The 21,422-nt window shown below is 37.5% G+C and overlaps 2 protein-coding genes across 3 annotated transcripts; one reads left to right on the top strand and one right to left on the bottom strand.

Moving 5' to 3' along the window:
* The first annotated feature begins 1,445 nt into the window (after positions 1–1,445).
* COR51P3 (cOR51P3 olfactory receptor family 51 subfamily P-like) lies at positions 1,446–2,387 on the top strand. The gene has a single exon (NM_001171438.1). It carries the CDS (start codon positions 1,446–1,448, stop codon positions 2,385–2,387), a length of 942 nt encoding a protein of 313 aa, NP_001164909.1.
* Positions 2,388–7,495: 5,108 nt separating this feature from the next.
* Positions 7,496–12,277, bottom strand: OR52E1 (olfactory receptor 52E1). Of its 2 annotated transcripts, XM_089333676.1 has the most exons (2): positions 12,228–12,277; positions 7,496–8,438 (listed from the first exon to the last, which is right to left on the bottom strand). In XM_089333676.1, the coding sequence occupies exons 1-2, from the start codon at positions 12,275–12,277 to the stop codon at positions 7,496–7,498; spliced, it is 993 nt and encodes a 330-aa protein (XP_089189802.1). The 2 variants fall into 2 exon arrangements, with proteins under 2 accessions (XP_089189802.1, NP_001164910.1); NM_001171439.1 differs by lacking the exon at positions 12,228–12,277 and having other exon boundaries at positions 7,496–8,434.
* Between the last annotated feature and the right edge of the window lie 9,145 nt (positions 12,278–21,422).

Below are 21,422 nucleotides of genomic sequence, written 5' to 3'. Positions count from 1 at the left end.
CTGTTGACTCATGTTAAAACTGCTTTGGGGTAGGTCAGAGGTACGGATCGCCATTCCCCTAAAATGACTGTCATTCTCACAAGCTTCACAGGAGAACTCTGGGTTGGGATAGTCTTTTAAACTCACCTCCAGGCCCCAGTGGACACAAAAATATACAGAATCATTGACCTTATAACATATATTTTTAAAATTTTTCTCACTCAATATCTGATGACACACATTGTTTATGTTATATTTTTCTTCCAAGATGGCTTTTATAACCTATCTATTCTCCATAATGCATACTATCAGATTTCACTTTCAAGTACTTGGTAATTACTTCAGTAGATTCCTGAAGACATTCCTTGTTTTCTCTCCAGCCAATATTCAGACCAATTTTAACATTGATCCTAGTTTGACACTGATATAATATAAACTTAAAGAAATTATCTATTTTCATTACAATTACTGCATTATGTGCTCTATGCCCAAGGTCTTCATTTCTACACACAATTTCCTTCAAAAATTCTGGTACATTTTGATCTAATCTTAGCTCCAAAAAGCGTATGAAGAGCCAGATCCTCTAGTTTCACTTTATTATATTTGCTTATACTTGTAATATAGCAGTCTCCCACCCACCCATGCTTTCACTTTCACTGTTTCAGTTACCTGTGGCCAACTTCAGTCCAAAAACAGTTGTTGGAAAATTTCAAAAATAAACATTTCATAAGATTTAAGTAACATTTATTATAGTACATGAACATTATCAGACTTGTTCTACTTTATTATTAGTTATTGTTGTTAATCTCTTCCTATGCCTAGTTTATAAAGTAAATCTAATCATAAGTAGATATGTATAGGAAAAAACAGTGTGTGTGGTTTCAAGTGTCCACTGAACGTCTTGAAGCATATCTCCTGGGGGCAAGTGGGGGCTGTTCTGTAGTCTCTAACACCTTTCTGTATTTACATGGGTGTCAATCAGTGCAGGATACACATCAAATCATTTGATCCCATTTAACCCACAGTCTTCATTTGAGATCCAATTAAAGATTCACTTGCAGTGAATCTTCCTGACCTCCCTGTATCAAATCAGTTTCCTCTTCTCTGTTTTATGCCTTCTTGTATTTTTATATTACTTTTAAAGTATCAATCTAAGAACTTTCCTGTAGCTCTCTCTCCACTGGCTTGTGAGTATTTGGAGTCATTTCTAATACATTTCTCTATTCTTACAACTACTTAATTTCCTTTAATAAAATGTTCTTAGTGAATTTCCAATTAATAAGGGGCAAATTAATTGTTAAAATAAATCTGATGGTAATTAAATGTAATAAACAGATGGGTGGTTAAATGTCTAAAGGCAGAGCAGCATACATCAAAGCATTGTTCCTGGTTATCATGTTGACTTTTGCCCTATTTTTCCATATTCTTGTCTCCCTATCTAGACTGAAAGCAGTGCCATTAACACAATGTCTGTCTTCAATAATTCTGCCCTATACCCATGCTTTCTTCTGACTGGCTTCTCAGGCCTTGAAAGCAGATATGGCTTGATTTCTCTCCCCATCCTCTTGGTTTATGCCACCTCAATTGCAGGGAACATTACCATCCTCTACATTATCAGAACAGAGTCTTCTCTCCACCAACCAATGTACTACTTTCTGTCAATGCTGGCACTCACTGACCTGGGCCTATCCACCACTACCTTGCCTACTATGTTCAGGGTTTTCTGGTTCCACGCTCGGGAGATCCCCTTCAATGCTTGTTTGGTCCAGATGTACTTCATTCATGTTTTCTCAATAATTGAATCAGCTGTGCTATTGGCCATGGCCTTTGACCGCTTTGTAGCAATCCGAGAGCCCCTGCGCTACGCTGCCATTCTAACCAATAGTGTAATCATTGGCATTGGATTGGCAATTACTGGCAGGGCTGTGGCTCTTGTCTTCCCAGCTTCCTTCCTCCTGAAGAGGCTTCAATATCGTGCCGTCAATGTCCTCTCCTACCCCTTTTGCCTGCATCAGGACCTCATAAAGACAACAGTGTCCAACCGTCGGGTCAGCAGCATCTATGGCCTCATGGTGGTCATCTGCTCCATGGGACTTGATTCGGTGCTTCTCCTCCTCTCCTATCTCCTCATCCTAGGCACGGTGTTGAGTATAGCTTCCAAAGCAGAGAGAGTTAAAGCCCTCAATACTTGTATCTCTCACATCTGTGCTGTACTCACCTTCTATGCACCAATGATTGGGCTATCTATGATTCGTCGCTATGGGCAGAATGCTTCCCCTATCATCCATGTGCTCATGGCCAACGTCTACTTGCTGGTTCCACCTCTGATGAACCCTGTTGTCTACAGTGTGAAGACCAAGCAGATTCGTGACAGGCTCATCAAGAAATTTAAGAAACACCAAGTTTAGGTGAAAGAGTAGCATGGGACTTTCCCACCTCCCTCCCTCCACCTTACTCTCCACAGCCTTTGGTGACAGATATTCAACTTTCAAGTTGCATGAGATTAACTGTTTCAGATTACACATGTAAGTGAGATCACAAGAGTTGTCTTTCTGGCCTCTCTTATTTTACTTAATATAGTGTCTTCTAGGTCCATCCATGTTGTCAAAAATAATATGGTTTCTGTCTTTTTCATGATGGATTAGTATTTCATTGTGTATTAATACCACATTTTGTTTACTCATACATCAATTAATTGACATTTATGCTGATTCTATATTTTGGCTATTGTGAATAGTGCTGCAACTAGCATGGGATTGTAATTTACTTAACAAACTGAAATGCATTGTTAGTGTGAAACACACATTGTATTAAAATAACATTTTGAAAATTTAAGAAATGTAATTTTCTTGAGAAACATGTGATATGTGTATTTCTGTGCCTGGCCTATTTTTCTTAGCATAGTGATCTAGAGTTTCATACATTATGCTGGAAGTGCCAGTTTCACTAATTTTTATGGCTGAATAATATTCCACCATGTATATTTACAATACTTTTCTTATCCAGTCAACATCTTATGGATATCTATGGTGACAATACTGGCAAGAAAAATGTAAGAGGATTTGGATGAATCCTGGCCATTAAAATATTTAAATTTTCCTACTTTTATGGGGGAACACACAAAAGAAAGGGCAGTGAATGTTCGGGAGCTGGTTTTGGTTAGAAAAAAAAAACTCTCCTAATAAAAATGTAGAAAATATAACAATATTTTAAGGCTATGTGTCAACTCCATTTCCTATAGTGCAAGTGCTAATCTGTTGAATACGTTTCCAATACAAACTCACAGGCATCAGGTGCTTCCACAAAGGGCTTTTAGTGACTTAAAAGTTTCTATGAAGAGTGGCATATATGTGGAGATCTTTAGACTTCTTGAGACTATTTGGCCAAAGCTTGGACATACAGAGGGAATATTATCCCTCTCTTTTGTACCTGTGGTTCTGCCACCATTAGGGGACAATTATGTGTTTCAGTATTTCCATTATAGAGGCTCTAACTCTGGGACAGCATATATTTGGAATATATAGTGGTAATAACATCCACACCTAATGTTTAAAGCAGACACAAGTAATGCATTATCATATTATTTCTCATGGAGCTTAGCAAGATTCAGAGGCAGACCTTCTCAAAATGGTACACCTGCCATTTGCCATCAACTATAGATACTAATGTTATAGATGAACCAGACTTTCCCTACTTTTCTCAAAAGTTGTAAGTGTATGGATCTATTTGAAGGTCTCATGATTTGCATGCTTTCATAAATTGAACAGTAAGAGTATCCTCCTATTGGACTGTTCTCACCAACAGATGCCCACTCAGTATCAGATTCACCTTTTGACTGTTTCTGTCCATATCGAAATCCATCTGTCTACTCTGGCTCATAAGGAATCAGTTGGTTTAGTGTTCAGGACCCGTTGCTTCTAACCCAGGCAGATATGGATTTATGTCTTAACTTTTCCATGTACTGATGGCCTTAGACAAGTCACTCCCTAAGTGTTATTTTATTTATGTATAGAGGTTAAGATAATAGAAAGTTTCAACCTCATGTGACTCACCCTTATAAAAAATGTTATGTATGATATACCTAACAAACTATCTTGGCATTGGATCTATATTAATGTCAGGTAGAATAATTTGTTATTATTGTCCATGAGTTTTCCTCTTGCTGCTAATATTTGATTTCTACATAAAACACAGACATTTTACTAATTTACTAATTTACATACTAATATGTAATTCATTATCCTAGAAAGGACCATGTGAACTGTGTTTCCACCTTGCAGTCTAAACTGAAACCTAGGACTTTACTCCAATTAGATTAGAAGCCTGAGTGTCAAAGCATCTTTATTATATTCTAGGAATATCCTGCATATTTAGTTAGGGAATAATTGGTGAAACTTTCAGGATCTTTTGTGACATCCATTTAGAAATTAATATACAAATCATTTAAATGTTATCCTGGAATATGGACTATGTAAGTTAAAATTGCTGAGATCAGAACAAACTGTGGCTCTAACTAAAATTTTTATATTATTTTTTGTCACTCAAACTGGGAAAGACACTGTCAGCTTTTTACAATCTGATCCCGGACACTGATTAATGTCCAGATGGAAGAGGTAAGGGTATACTTAATTTGGATCCCAGAATGCAAAAATCATCTGCAAGGGCTTATGTCTGGTAATATCCACAAACTGTTTCTTTTTTTTTTTTTAGATTTTATTTATTTATTTGAGAGGAGAGTTACTGACAAAGAGAGGGAGAGATTGAGAGAAAGATATTTCATCTGCTGGTTCACTCCCCAAATAGCCACAACAGCCAAAGCTGGGCCGATCAGAAGCCTGGAGCCAGAATCTTCTTCTGGGTTGCCTACAACAGTACAGGGGCCCGAGCACTTGGGCCATCTTCCACTGCTTTCCCAGGCCATAGCAGAGTGCAGGACTGGAAGACGTGCAGCTGTGGCTTGAAACGGCGCCCATATGGGGTGCTGTCGCTGCAGATGGAGGCTTAGCCTACTACACCCCAGGGCTGGCCCCAAGCTGTTTTCACTAAAAACTACCACATTGGTCTTTTGATAGATTCCAAGATTCTGGAAACTGATCAGTCAGCTAGACCCATGTCTGCAGTAAAAAAGTACACTACACCATGTCTGGGTGTTCACTCCCTCTTGCTGAAGTAAAGGGAGCCTGTCACTTTCGTCTGTGAAATGCCTGTGTGTGGTGTGACTGGGTGATGCACCCATGGAAATGCTCCTCAATGTCCACTGGGCTGAACTGACCCGCTTGTATCAGACTTGTCATGGGAGACCCCCTCAAATGCAAAATACAACCTGGACTTCTTTTCCAAAGGCAACGTTTTGTTTCTTCTTGCAGTGTTAGGCTGACCTTCCTGCCCAGAATCCCCCAGTAGGAGGCATTCATGAAGAGGAGGTGGCTCCTCTGAGATGGACAGGGGTATCTGAGAGGCTGAATTACTCAGCTATAGTTGGTTGGTTCAAACTAAGCCAGTCTGTAGTAATAAAACTTGGCATGTTCTACGTGGCTAATTATTTTGTCTCATAGGAATACTATGAATATATATTTTTCAAGTATGTCCTATTCACCTTTTATTCACATATCTGAATTAATAGATATGCTCTTGCTTTGTATAATAGCATTTTATTTTTTATTTTTTAAAGATTTATTTATTTATTTATTTGAAAATCAGAGTTACACAGAGAGAGGAGAGGCAGAGAGAGAGAGAGAGAGGTCTTTCATCCAATGGCTCACTCCCCAACTGGCTGCAATGGCTGGAGCTGCGCCAATCCGAAGCCAGGAGCCAGGAGCTTCCTCTGGGTCTCCCACATGGGTTCAGGGGACCAAGGACTTGGGCCATCTTCCACTGCTTTCCCAGGCCATAGCAGAGAGCTGGATCGGAAGTGGAGCAGCCAGGGCTCGAACCAGTGCCTCAGGCCAGGATATTAACCCATTGCACCACAGCACTGGCCCCTATATAATTGCATTTTAAATTATGTGATATCATGTTGACCCCTACATTTTTTCTGAATATTTTTTCATCTACTTTATGCTTGTTTCTACATTAAATCACAGAAGAAAATTAAGAGAATGAGATCCAGATCACCAATGAATAGCAGGAACTCCAGTTACTTGAGAAACCACTGTTGCCTACCAGGATATTCTTAGCAGAAACTGAAATCAGGAGATGGAGTAGTAGAATATCAAATCCTGCACTCAGGTGTGAGAGGCAGGCTCCTCAATTGGGCTCTTAGCCACTAGGCTAAACACTCATTCTTCATGAAATATTTGAAGGGAATGTTAATTTAAAAAGTGAGAAGGCATACCTGCTTTTTATTTTATGAATCTGTGAAATCGTTTTGTTTGACATGGTCATCTGCATGTCAGTCTTTGTTTTGTTAACTATGAAAATATTTTATGAGATTATTCATCTTCCTTTCCACTGCCCATTCTCACTTTCTTTTTTTTTTTTATTTTTTTGACAGGCAGAGTGGACAGTGAGAGAGAGAGACATAGAGAAAGGTCTTCCTTTTTTACCGTTGGTTCACCCTCTAATGGCCGCCGCGGCCGGCGCACTGCGCTGATCCGATGGCAGGAGCCGGGTACTTATCCTGTTCTCCCATGGGGTGCAGGGCCCAAGCACTTGGGCCATCCTCCACTGCACTCCCTGGCCACAGCAGAGAGCTGGCCTGGAATAGGGGCAACCGGGACAGGATCCGGTGCCCCAACCGGGACTAGAACCCGGTGTGCCGGCACCGCAAGGCGGAGGGTTAGCCTATTGAGCAGCGGTGCCAGCCTTTCTCACTTTCAATTTGTAGTATTGCTATAAGCCAACCCATATGAGCAAGATATCCTGAAGTGGATCAGACAACAACAACAAAAAAAAAACAGTATAAGCCTTCGTATTTTTTCCTCATTTACTCATGCTAGTTTTCAGTAATATTGTTCTCTCTTTAGAAATGGAGTTTATGTTCTTTTTATGCAGCTTTCTTGCGATTCATAAACCTTTCATTTCTTCCAATTAAATGATTTGATTGTGTATATATTAACCTCCCCTTTTCCTACAAATCACCTCTCCTTAATACTCTCTATTATATATTATCCTTCTTTTGATTCTCTTAACTATTAAAAGGGGTACTATGTAGTGATGATTTCTTACTGTAGTTATAATAATTCAATGAGTTAACACAAAATTATGACATTATACCTGACTCATGATATGCACTCTATAAAAGCATGGTATTACTTTACTACTCACTTTCTACTAACTCCATATGCTTTTTCATGTGGATTCCAATTTATTTGTTATATCATTGGAATTTGTGGAAAAATGGTTGGAGCTATACTTATATAAAATGTTAATTATAATTTATTTGGCGTTTCTCACCGATGTAAGTGAAAGATTTATGAATCTGTACATAAGATACTGTACTACCCCCAGGTGCTGAAAAGTAGAGAGTAAGTTCCATTTCTTCTAAGCAGATCTCTTAATCTGTGAAGTCCAAGTTTCATAATTTATTTTTGAATGTTCTCATTACTTGTTCTCTGATTTGCTTAGTTCTGACCCCATAAATAACAGGGTTGAGAGCAGGTGGGATGACAACGTAAAAGTTAGCAAGAAGAATATGAATGTATTGGGGGACATTCCTGCCAAACCGATGGGTCATGAAAGAGAAAAAAGCTGGCGTATAAAAGGCCAACATGACACAGACATGGGAGCCACAGGTGCTAAGTGCCTTCAGTCGGGCATCTCTGGAAGGAAGGTGGAACACAGCACGGAGGATCTGGACATAAGATAGGATAATGGCTATGATGTCAAACACCAGGATAGAAATGGCACATAAGCCATAAATTATGTTGACCTTGATGCTGGCACAGGCCAGGCGGGCAATGCCCATGTGTTCACAGTAGGTGTGAGGAATGATTTGATGTCCACAGAAGGGAAGTCTTAGAATAAGCAGAACAAAGGGGATTGCAAAGGCTAAAGGTCTCAGGAGGATGATCAATGCTATGATGGACACCACCTTGTTTGTTAGCACTAATGTATAATGAAGAGGGTTACAGATGGCCACGTAGCGGTCATAGGCCATGGCCACGAGCACAGCTGACTCCATGCCAGTGCACAAGTGGATAAAGAACATCTGGATGAGACATCCTTCAAAAGCGATTTCTTTCAGATTGAACCAGAAGATGCCAAGCATCTTGGGAATGGTGGATGTGGACAGGCCCAGGTCAATGGAAGACAGAATGGCCAGAAAGTAAAACATGGGCTGATGGAGACTTTGTTCAGTCTGAATCACACAGAGAATTGTGATGTTTCCCAGGAGGGCAGTCAAATATACAGCACAAAATGGAAAACCAATCCACATATGTACATCTTGAAGCCCTGGGATCCCCAGAAGGAAAAAATAGTAGGGATGAAACCGTGTGCTGTTAGGAGGGACCATGCTTCTGTGGCCCTTTTATAGCTGCACACAGGCCAGGTGTCCAATTCCCTGAGAGGCTCCAGTTCTTCTTATCCAAAGGCATTGATGTCCTATAAAATTACATAAAATGTAATTTGTATTTTCTAGTAACCAAACCCATCATGACATAAGTATAACTTTTGTGACAATTTGACTATGTGCTATTTTTGCTTGCTTTAAATAAAATTAATCAGATTAATTACATTTTTCCATTCATATGGCCAACATACTTAAATAAACCTTTAGAAACACCAACATTACCAAGAAAATGGTAGATATTTGATCTTCAGAGACGTACTATGCAATAGTGTTACTTTTAGGGAAGTTCTGTGCAATTTGTTCTACATCTTGGCTATTGATAATAGAGCTGTGATGAAAATGAGAGTGTTAATATCTATTCCAGATTCTGTCTTCAATTATTTTTAATAATTGAATAATGTGATTCAAAAGTGATATTCCTGAATCACATAATGGTCCCATTTTAATATTTTGATGAATCTCTGTATTGTTTCACATAATAGACACATTATGTTGCATCCTCACCATCAGTGCACAAGGGTATTGTTTTTTCTACATCCCTGCCAACATTTGTTTTATCATACACACATATATGTAAATATACTCACATATACATATATATGTCATTCTAATAGGTGTGACATGATATTATAGTTTTGAATTACCTTTTCCTGCTGATGTATGTGTTTAGCTCCACTTCATATATCTGATAATTTTCTGTATGACTTTACAGAATTATCTGTTCGAGTATTTAGCCCACTTTAAAATTACATTATTGATTTTTTTGCCATTTAGTTGTAGGAAACCTCCTATATGTATTTTGGATACTTACTTCTTATCTTTTTTACTAACATAAAGAGAATAGATTCCATGTATTTCATAGATACAATTCTAAGATTATAATTATACTTTCCTCGCTCCCTCCTTCCTTCTACCTTCCTTACATTTTTCTTTTAAATGTTGAGATGGGCTACTTTCCATTTACTTTATAATCACTGACTTGACATTCCTCTAAATAAAGAGTTCTACAAGTAAAAAAATAGAAAGATCACTGATCCACAGGAATATAGACAAGGGTTATAAATAATAATCAAAGAATAAGATGTCAATTTTGTTCATATAGACTAAAGCTTTTTGGGGGGACTCTTTACATTAGCAACCACCAAACAGAGAAAATGTAAAGTATTTGTCTTTTTGGGTCTGGAAGTTCATGGAAAATGTGCATTATGAGGAACCACACACAGAGTTCTAAATATGTTTGTATTAAAATAAACTTACCTTTTAATTATATAGTATGTCATTTCATTCAGTCTGTTGATTGTTTCTTTTGTTGCACAAAAACCTTTTAGTTTGTTGTAGTGCCACCAGTCTATTTTTCTGTTACCTGCACTTTTGGTGTCATTTTTTTAAAAATGTAACAAATTACTTGAAAAGTAGAGAGAAAGACACGCACACACACACACACACACACACACAGAACTGCAGCATCCTGGTCTGGGTCAAGCTGAAGCCAGCAGCCAGGAGCTCAGTCCATGTCTTTTCACCTGGGTGGCAGCAACCCAGCTATTTTAACCATCATATGCTCCTCCATGGGTGTGCATTTTGCAGGAAGATATAATCAGGAAAATAGTTGGGAATCTGATATATGTGACATAGGCATACCAAACAGTGCCTTATTTCCTGTCAAATGCCCAACCCCGGTGTCATTTTTATGACTTAATCATTCCTGTAATTTTCAAGTGTATGAAACTGCGAAACTGCTCTGTCTTAGACATTGAGTTAGTCTCACTCCTGGTTTACTATCATCCTAACAGTCATTTCAATTATTCTTCTTTAATTCTTGTTTATATTCTAGGGTGCTCTTGTCAGTTCCTGCTTTGCTATTGGTTAACACAGCTCTGAAGAATATTATAAACTGGACTGGGTGAAGAACCACGTATCTATGAGAAGTTAATGTGCTTCTTGTTCATACTTTGCTCCAAAGAATGACTTCTCATAGATGAATGGTATTGAAAATTTCTACTGAGTTTTATTTATTTTTTCCCACTCTTAGATGTTTACAGTGCACATCAATGTTATAAGAGACTCTCTTGAATTTAACTGGTGATTTCACAAATGTATTTGACTCAGGAAAACTTCTAACAAAATATAAACAAGATCACTGCAGAATAAAGTTTCAGACTCAAAAATGTGAAAAAAAGACTTTATAGTGAAATGAATGCTTTTCTGTAGTGTGTTCAAGTAAGTTTAACTGATGAACAATTTATATATAAAGCATAAATGTGTAATGGAAATAAAAGGTAGATAAAGGACACTGTCAATATTATTCTTAGCATAGTATCTGATATTTTTGGAGTTATTCAATTTTATAAATCTTCACGAGCATGAATTAAATGCAGATAAGTGTCAGAAATCTGGCATACATTATTTCTTTTAATTTCATTTCCATAATTTTAGAATGACAAGTTATGATTGCCTTAATTATAATGAAGAAGAGAGTGAGGCTTAGATGTTCATATAGTCACCTAGTCATTTAGTCACCTAGTTAACTCTCTTCCAAAATACTAGAATGAGTTCAGATTCAAAATCCACGGTTGTTGCAATATGTCATGTTGCCATCTAAGAATTTAGCGAACATAATCAACTGGTTATTTATAATTAAAACACCTCCAGCGTAGGGTATACTGGGCTCAAATTGAAGGATGAGATTCAATATGATTGAATTTTACATCCAGAGAGAGAAAGTTCAGATATTAAAGGCATGTCACTGAGAACATACATACTAGCTGGCTGTTCTAAATCATGCTGGAATATTGTAATCTTTTACTATTTTGCTTGTCTTACTTCTTCCTCTTTCATGCCCACACTCCACTTCGTATTTCTATGTCAGATATTGACCGTTCTTGAAAATTGCCTGTTACTTTCCCTTAATTCATAACATTAATAATTTTTCTATTTAGTGTCAAATGTTTACTTAACATTGTATTTAGAACCGGAGATTGAAAATTGGAGAGGAAATATCATGGCTTTATTGAACTTGTCCTGTGTGGCAGCACGCTACTAGGCAGTTAAATCGAGAACAGCTGAACTGCCCTTTAAAGCTACAATACATTAAAGTAGACAGGGAATGAACTAAGGCTTCCCATTAGATCCCTGTAATCAAACACTAAGAGGTGGCTTCATAGCAAAGGGCTTCTAACTGTGACTACGTAATAAGCCCAGTGTAGTGTCAGATGGAAATCCTGACACTGGAGATTCTGAATCTTTAGCTATACAAGGAAATGTGTCAGGATACAATAACACACAAAAGCAATTATTAGTTGAAATGTGTTCATTTTCTACAAATGAAATTAATATAGCAAAGTGTGATTCAGTATCTCTAAATTCTGACTTCATATTTTCCCTTCCTTTCATTGCAGTATTGAAAGAAAAGTATGGATATTGATTCTACGCTCTACCCTGCTGCTTTCTGATCTGCAGTGCTTTATCCCTACTCTCTGAGGTTACATGTGGGGAACTTTTTGCTTCACTGCATTTAATCTTCCAATCACTTAAACATACAACTTAATAATTCTCAAAAAATGTATCTTAAGGAAAAAATGACCATTATATGTCAAATATAATAACAATAAGACTAGTAAATCTTTCTTAGGATTAGCACAAGTCTGCACTATCCTGTAAAGGGAAAATGAATAGCAAAATGTATACAGTATTGACCTGGGTAACTCATTTTCTCTCTTTCAGAAATGAGCAATGCAGGCTCTTGGAACTCTTATTATTCTCCAGCTTCAAGCTGAAGATTTCCATGGATTTCACAACTGCTGTGCAAAACTACCAGCTAATCAAGGAAAAATATTTTCTTTTTGGGCCCTATTCATATCAAGAATAGCACTTTAAATGATCAGGGACTTTTCCGTAAACTTCTATGATAATGCTAGAGACAAGGGAAGAATAATAAATTTGCATAGAAGATATGATGATTGATGATGATGATATATACCCAAGAGTTACAATTATGAAGTTAAAACTTATAAAAGAGATTTCTTTGCCTATATTCTGGGCTCAGATAGACAAAAACAGCTTTTGGATATGTGATAAGAGAGTTCAAACTTTGGAACTGGAAAAGTTTCTGTTAAATGATAGTTCTGTTTTTTTCAAACTGTCAATATTCATATACTTTCTTTAATGATAAGCTGCAGATTTAATTCAGAAACTGTAAATGAATCTGGGCGATATATTAAAAATCAAAATAAATTAAAATTATAACAAATTATGTGCTAAATTTCCTTTTTATGTTTCATTATGTTTGTAGTATTTATTAAATTCCAACTAGGAAATAATGTGAAGTAATTTATAGAATTATAATTATATTTAGATAGAATATTTCTTAGGTATCCTAAACTAGAATGTTTAGAAAATTTGGGGGCTGGATTTCTGAAAAATTTTTATTAATATAAAAAGAATGAATTGCATGGATCCCATAGATGCTGTTGCAAGAAGACAACCACTTCCTTCCCTCCTCTGCTTCCCTCCGAATCTCCTTCCTCCCCTTCTCTCTCTTCATCAGCTCTTGCAAAGCCATAATTTTAATCCATTCTATATTCAAAGGCTTAATTAGCCACTAATCATAATACTCAACAAGTAAAAATTAAGAAGACCAAAGTTCCATGGGGTATAAAGAAGGGCTATAAATGACAATCATATCCCCAAATAACCATTTAATTCCTATACATTTTGGGGGATTCAAAGATACTATTGTAATTGCTTTGGGAATTTAAAGATTATTGTTCTGGTGTTTCAAATCACCACGTTAGATGTGTTGTGATGCTTCCATGTCAAGAGGGAAGTGGAAGATTAAGAGATCTACAAAGTTAGGTTAAGTTTCAGAGGATAGATTTGAAATAGTTACAGCTAGGAGAAAGCAAGGATTAAAGGTTAAAATATGAGTGCAATATGCAAGAGATTAAAGTCAGATGGTCTATCAAAAGACAAACAAATAATTAAAGGCAGGCAGCAAGAAAGTTATAAAGGTATTTGCATAAGTACACACACAGATACACATCCTTCTCCAAAAATTTCAGATTATTATCTAATTAATCTTTATTGGAGCACACACATCTGAGCTTCTGTGAATTGGTATATTGTTATACTATGGGATCACTAATGTCTTTCATATTTGGTAATCTTTCATTTTTCATTTCTTGTTGACTATTTTACCTTCTTAACCTAAATCTCAATGGAATATCACAATAAAATAGTTCTTATCATAGTGATGGCTTTCTAGTCCCAAAGACAGACTTACCAGCAAAGTTGTCTAGAGGAGCTGGTTCACCTGTCCCAGGATGTTTCCATTCTCACCCACTTTGACTGAAATGAGAGCCTTATGTTATAACCACTGTCCTTAAAATGGAATGCAAAAACATAGATGCTCCCTGGAGAATAGAGATACCCAAAGGCAGTGATGTTAGATATCATGTAAATCTGAAGCATGGCACGGCTAGCCGTGGAGGCGACCTATGATGTAGGGACTTATGTCTATGCAAGAGAGGCTATGACAAGGGCTTGACTGCCTTGCTTGTCTTCAAAATCCCTCTATTTCTAGATCTGTCCTTAATGTCCCATGTCAAAGTTCAAATCACAAAGAAACAGGGGTGATTAGGCAAAACGGCCTGGTTGGCAGGTTGGCTGGCTCACTTTACTGCTCCCTATATCCTTCTCTCTCCCTCTCCTGCCACTCCCCTCCCCCCAGGCACTCACTGGTATTGAATAGTTTGAGAATCCATGTTAGTTATTCCTTAAAAGTTGACAGAATTTAGTAGTGAAGCCACCCAGCCCTGCACTCTTCTTTGCTTTTCTTTGTGGGGAGATTACGTATTACTGATTGAATTTCAGCCTGGGTTATTGGTCGACTCAGGTTTTCTGTCTTTGTGCCTCAATTTTCATAAATCAAACATGTCCAGAAATCTATCCCTTTCTTTTAGATTTTACAATTTGTTGCCATATAGCTGTTCATAATAGTTCCAAAGAGTTTTATTTCTTGTCCCTCTTTTTATGGTAATCACATTGCAATATCTCTATTTTAGAATAATTTATATGGCTCCATATTTCTGGCAATATATGAGGGTGGTAAACACATCAAGGTGAAAAAAATAAAAGAAGTGTTATAGCCATTCTGATGTTAAAGGAGACACAGAAATACAAACACACACACAGGTTTCATGAGTTATATTGTGCAAAGACTGTCTAATTTGTTGGGTTTTGTTTAAGATTTATTTATTTATTTGAAGGGCAGAGTTACAGAGAGGCAGAGGCAGAGAGAGAAAGAGAAGTCTTCCATCTACCTGTTGGTTTATTCCCCAAATGGCCACAATGGCCAGGGCTGGGCCAGGCTGAAACCAAGCAGGACTTTCTTCTGGGTCTCCCACATGGGTGCAGGGACCCAAACACTTGGGCCATCTTCTGCTGCTTTCCCAAGTGCATTGCAGAGAGCTGGATTGGAAGTGGAGCCCTGTGGGTTGCCAGCACTGTTGGCAGAGGCTTAATCTATGCCAGAGCAGCAGGCCCCTCATTTGTGTTTTTTGTAATCTGAGATGTCTGGGTGAAGGCTATGGCTCAGTCACAGTTGGAAAAGAATAAGCCTTTTAGATGTCATGATGCTCACTTTGGGGGTCACTTCTGGAAGTAATTGCATCACCACCAACTCTATTTCATTACCCACAACCCATTGCAGAAGCAGATATTACACTTGATCAACCAACCATACAATCACTTTGTATATAAATTTTAAATACCTCAAATAGTCTATGTGTTATAAAGTGAACTGGTATCCATTTAAAAACTGCTGATATTCAGAAATTGATCTATATTGTACATATAGATATTAAGCCCAGTGATATCAGCCATATTTGATCATCTCTCTTGTATTTGACCATAATGCAGACCAAAATCAAGAGAAAATTCAGCTGCAACACTTCGTTTTTCATAAAGAGATTGGAGAACCCTATTAAGCAGCACAGCACTATATTTACTTTTTATTTATTACAAAGAGAGTAGCTTTATGTTAAGGTTCTAGTTACTTACAATTTTGTAAAAATAGAGTTAATTCCATGGTCTACACTAAATGGCAGCCACTATGGGGTTAAATCCTGTGAGACTGACAAAGAAGACCCCTGGACCCAGGTCTGGCCAAACAGAAGTGCAAATTGACATGGATAGGATTTACCTGTAATAACTTACAGATGTGGAGACAAGTTATATTAGCGATATGGCGATATGATAGGTACTTCCATTTTCCTCTATGTATAATTTTACAGCAAAATTCTAAGGCTTGTTGTTTTCTAGATACAAACAGTTTTCCATCCATATTAAATAACCTAAGTTAACACAGGAAATTCTGGGATTTGGAATTCCTTTTTCAGACTCAGCTCTCACTATTCCTATTCATTGGCTATAAGTGTTTTCTATTCATTGGAAGTTTGACAGGGCTGGCACTGTGGCATAGTGGTTAAAGCCACCACATGCAGTGCCAGCATCTCATATGGGGACCAGTTCTAGTCCTGGCTGCTGCACTTCCCTTCCAGCTTTCTGCTATGGCCTGGGAAAGCAGTAGAAGATGGCCCAAGTCCTTGGGCCCCTGCACCAGCATAGGAAAACCTTGCGGAAGCTCCTGGTTCCTGGCTTTGGATTGGTGCAGCTCTGGCCGTTGCAGCGAATTGGGGAGTGAACCAGCAGATGGAAGACATCTCTCTCTCTCTCTCTCTCTCTCTCTCTCTCTCTCTCTTTGCCTCTCCCTCTTTTTCTGTGTTACTCTTTCAAATAAATAAATAAATCTGAAAAAAAAGTTTGACTCTATGGATAGATAACATGGTCTTCTGTGCATGGTTATTCCTCTCACTTTATTCCTTGCCAATTTTGCATGTCTATATTACAAAGACCATATAAAGAAGTTGTAAGAATACTCAGTTCTGGGGTCAGTTAACTTCAGTTCAAATATTGGATTTCCTATACAATAACACTATCATCTTGAATGATTTTCTAATCATTTCTACATCCCATTTTTCTCAGCTAGAAAACTAAGGATGAGAGTAGTACCAACAGTGTAGGCCATTTTGAAGAAGATATGAAGTAGAGACTGTAGGGAGCATAGTAATAAAATCTGCACGTTCTAAGTGGCTAGTTAAAGTTAGTTTCCTTTTTTTTTTTTTTTTTTTTTGGCAGGCAGAGTGGACAGTGAGAGAGTGAGACAGAGAGAAAAGTCTTCCTTTTCCATTGGTTCACGCTCCAATGTCCTCTGCGGCCGGCGCACCGCGCTGATCCGAAGCCAGGAGCCAAGTGCTTCTCCTGGTCTCCCATGCGGGTGCCGGGCCCAAGGACTTGGGCCATGCTCCACTGCACTCCCGGGCCACAGCAGAGAGCTGGCCTGGAAGAGGGGCAACTGGGACAGAATCTGGTGCCCCGACCGGGACTAGAACCCAGGGTGCTAGTGCTGCAGGGGGAGGATTAGCCTATTGAGCCGTGGCGCCAGCCGTAATGTTAGTTTCTTACCAATCAGTGGTTCACTCTTCAAATGGAAGCATCCAGGCCTAAACTAGGATGCTTGAGCACAACAGTTTTTTCACATGGGCATCAGGAACCCAATTACTTGAGTCATCACCACTGCCTTAACAGGTCCAGATCAGCAGGAATCTGAAATCAGGAGCCACATCTAGGTATAGAAACCAGACACTCTGAAGTGGAACACACACATTTTAATCGATATCTTCATCACTAGGCCAAGTTTCTATCACCAATTCTCAGAATTTAGCAAAGGGAAATGAAAGAAAAATATGTTTAGTGAACAAACTGTAGATAAATGTTGATGACAGCTTCATTCATCATATCCAAAAACCTGAATAAACCTAAATTCCTTTCAACTAGTGAGTGAATGAACCATCTGTATTTCATCCATGTTAGACTACTACTCAGCAATACAAATAATTAACTATTCATAATGTAGGGATATGGATGAACCTCAAATGTACTCTGCTGAGTGAAAGAAGCCAGACTCAAAAAGCTCCCGACTGACTTTCTAGAAAAGGCAAAGCCATAGAACCATGAAGAGAAGGGCCAGGGTTGCCAGAGTCTGGTGGTCTGGGGAGAGATGGATTACAGGTGAACGCAAGAGAATCTTAGAGTAATTGAACTGTTGTATATGCTGCATGTGATGATGCGAGAGTCACATGACCCTATATTTGTTAATACTCACAATTATGCACCAAGAAGAGTGATTCTTAGTCTATGTAAATTGTCCCTTTGATAGGAAAATGGAAGATGTTTATTATAGGAAGCATACAATAATATGTAACGCATACATTCTAAAATGTTAATGTCTTTCACAATTGAACTTTTCTCTGATTGTAACTGTTTTTTCTCAAGGCATTTCAGGTCATGTAATGGTTATAATGGCCATTGTTTCATTTCACTGAAACAAAGACAATGGTTTGTCTCACAGTCACGGTGTCTTACATTTCATTATGTGTGCTATGCATATGCAATATTTCTGGTTAGTTAAGTAACACATACTTAGTTTAGAAAATTTGCTAAATATATATGTGAGAAGATGAAAGTGAAATTAGTGAATAGTTTTAGAAACTAAAGCAATGCTATTTTTGGAAAAATAAAAAAGTTAAATTCTATTTTCATAAAATTCAACACACAACCTTTATATTTCTTGAACAATCAGATTAAGAACTTTTTCAGATTTTGTCTTGGGCCAGCACTGTGGCATAGTAGGCTAACTTTCCTTTCTGCCTGTGGCACCAGTAACCCATATGGTCACAGGTTCGTGTCCTGGATGCCTCTCTTCCAATCTAGCTCCCTGCTGTGGCCTAGGAGGGCAGTGGAGGATAGCCCAAGTGGTTAGGCCTTTTGTGCCCACGTGGGAGACCCTGAGGGAGCTCCTGGCTCCTGGCTTTGGATCAGTCCAGCTCCGGACATTGTGGCCATTTGGAGAGTGAGCCAGAGGATGGAAGACCTTTCTCTTTGTCTCTCCCTCTCTCTGCCTGTAACTCTACATCTCAAATAAATAAATAAATAAATAAAATATCTAAAAAAATTATGTCTCAATGCCCTCATTTATCTTAAACATTATATCCTATTCTCTATTTCTCTGCCAAATGTATACATGTGAGAGTTCTTTTAAAAGTTCACAGTAAAATTCAATTACATAAAAGTTTACTTTGGTGCAATTTTTTTTAGAAATCCATGATTGATTTCAAAGTCAAAGGGCCTTTAAATATTTTGTGGCAACATGCAATATGAAAAAAATTTTGTATGGATTTCAGAAAAATCACGCCAATATAAACTTACCATTTAATTTCATATTTTTGTAAACCTAAAAAATGTTAAAAGATTTATCCACTTATTTAAAAGCAGAAATACTTAAAGAAAGAGAAAGAGAGAGAGAGAGAGAGAGAGAGAGAGAGAGATCTTCCATCCACTGGCTAACTTCCCAAAAGGCTGCAATTCCCAGAGCTGGACAGATAGAAACCAAGTGCCAGGAACTTCTGGGTCTTCCATGTGGGTGCAGGAGTCCAAGAACAGGAGAGGGGTACAGGTATTCTACAAAGACACATGAAGAGTAATCAGTTCGGTGTAGAGCTACAGAACTGAGGGCACTAGGAGGAAAGTAACTAAGAGGAATGGAGTTAAATCTGTATCTGCTGGAAAATTTTACATTATAGGATTTTGAAAAAAAAATTCATTAATCATTAAAGATGATTTATCGACTCCAACAACAATAAGTTGATTTTATTTTATATTCAAATGCTGTTTGAATAACTAAATGGTATCATTGGAGAGCAATTCATTTTTAATATATGGTGTTGAAATTCTGTTTCTTATCATCATTTTTTTAAAGATGCTCTTCAAATGGAGCCAGTATATCCTTAACAGCTTTCAACTTTAAAGACTTATGTATTTATCTACAATGCAAAGTTACGGGGGGCGGGGAGAGAAAGTGAGCTTCGAACTTTTGAGACTTCCTTACTCACACAGAGAAAAGAAATGACCCATTGTGCAAATATCTTAAGATTGATTTTGATTAGGCATGATGATATGATTAGATCCAAGAGAATATCTCATCGTATATATGTATAGGTAAATAAAAATGGTGAATTTGGAGGAGATAGCTTTAATGTTTAAATGGAATGCTGAAGAAGATAGAAAAAGTCTGAAAAAAAGATGACTTCTCATGCTTTGTTTCCAAAGCCTGATGCTGTCTTTTGGAGATTCTTACAAAGCTCAACTATGTGATAAGAGATCTAACTTTTTCACTCTGAAAAAATCAATCACATTCTAATAGGAACTATATAATATAAACATTATTGACTGAAAAATAGACAGAAAACGTTTGGTATCACTAGAGCATTCAATAGAGAAATAGCTACAGAATTGGTAGTGTAAGTGATTCCTTAATCTGTTTTGCATAACTCACATCTGAGCACTCTGTCTTATGAGTTGAAGACTAAAATGATAGTAATAATTTAAAAAGTCTATGATTGACAGCTTACTATGTACAAAACAGCATTCTAAATGCCTCAGAAAAATCTAACTTATGTCTCAAGTTTTCTTAATTAGGGAAGTGCAGTTATTATTCCCATATTTTACAGTTAAGGAAATTGAGATGTGCATGATAGATAAATAACACAAAGCCACAACACTATTACATGACAAAGCCAGGTTTCGAACACCACCAGTTTGACTCCAGGATAGAGAATTTATACTGTAATGAATAGATTCTTAAAGTTCTATGTAGAACATTTTGGTGGAAGAGGTGGGGAACTTGCAGGGAGTTAACAGTATGGACAAATGATCATGGCTCTGTGTCCTTGTGCAAACCAGGGGAACTGAAAACAGTTAAATTATGTTGGAAAAGTATCAGGGTATAAAATAGAAATATCCGAAGTCAAAAAAGAATCCTGTCATCCTGATTAAACATTTGAAATTAAATTTACTAATTTTGTCAACTAGAAATGCAGTTATGTATTTTGATGCTTGTCAAGAATAGATGACAGTAACTGTGCTTTTTGTCCTCTTTTTTTTTTTTTTTTTGGTGTTTATTTACATACTCTTCGCTTGCCTCTATGTCCTTGGGCTTTTCTGCTTATGGAGCATCAACCAGGAGATTGTGAGCAGTCTCTAAGGACTCAATCCCAGAGCTCCGTCTAAAGTTAAGACTAAAGGGATGTGCTCTTAGCAGCATCCCTTAGGTGCTAGAGACCGAATATAAACATGCTTTCCTGTACTCATAATTTGGAGAAAGTTCCGTGCAGCTTGATATTTTGTGTGATCTTGAATCCTGGGGAAGAATGAAGAGAATCAGCTGCTAAATTTTTGGTGAGTAGGTGTAGCAGTCAATGGAGTTATACATTTCCAGGGCAGGCTGAGTGCTGGATCATGTGGCTAACATGAACCACAAGCAGAAACAAGTTATTTGTTAAATCATAATGCATAAAACTAAAATGTACATATATATACACAAAAGTTCTATATTAAATTATTTATTCAGTTTAAAAGTCTTGTATGAAATCTCACAGGATGACCCAAGACGTATGACATCCTATAAATTTCAAAAGATGAAATTAATTTCTTTGCAGTAGAAAGAAATGAAGCTAGTAGAGAGGGCTCCTAGATTTAAGTGCAGAGAAAGCCGAAGGAACTCAATAGCTTTGGTGTTGCCATTATCTTTCTATGATGCTTTTCTTGACCAGGTATCTATAATTTTATAGAACATGAATAATTTAATGAACTTTGTTTGCCTATACTTCTGGGGTCTTTTCTAAGAAATCTTTTCCTATGCCAATGTTTTGCAGAGTTTCTCCAATGTCCTCTAGTTATTTGATGACATCATGTCATAGATTTAGGTCTCTGACCCATTTTGAGTGGATTTTTCTGTAATGTGTGAGGTAGTGGT

This window comes from Oryctolagus cuniculus, chromosome 1, assembly GCF_051225735.1.
Source record: "Oryctolagus cuniculus isolate XC-2025 breed Fujian yellow rabbit chromosome 1, ASM5122573v1, whole genome shotgun sequence".
In the NCBI taxonomy this organism is placed as follows: domain Eukaryota; kingdom Metazoa; phylum Chordata; class Mammalia; order Lagomorpha; family Leporidae; genus Oryctolagus; species Oryctolagus cuniculus.
This window is presented reverse-complemented; position numbering and strand designations above follow the sequence as displayed.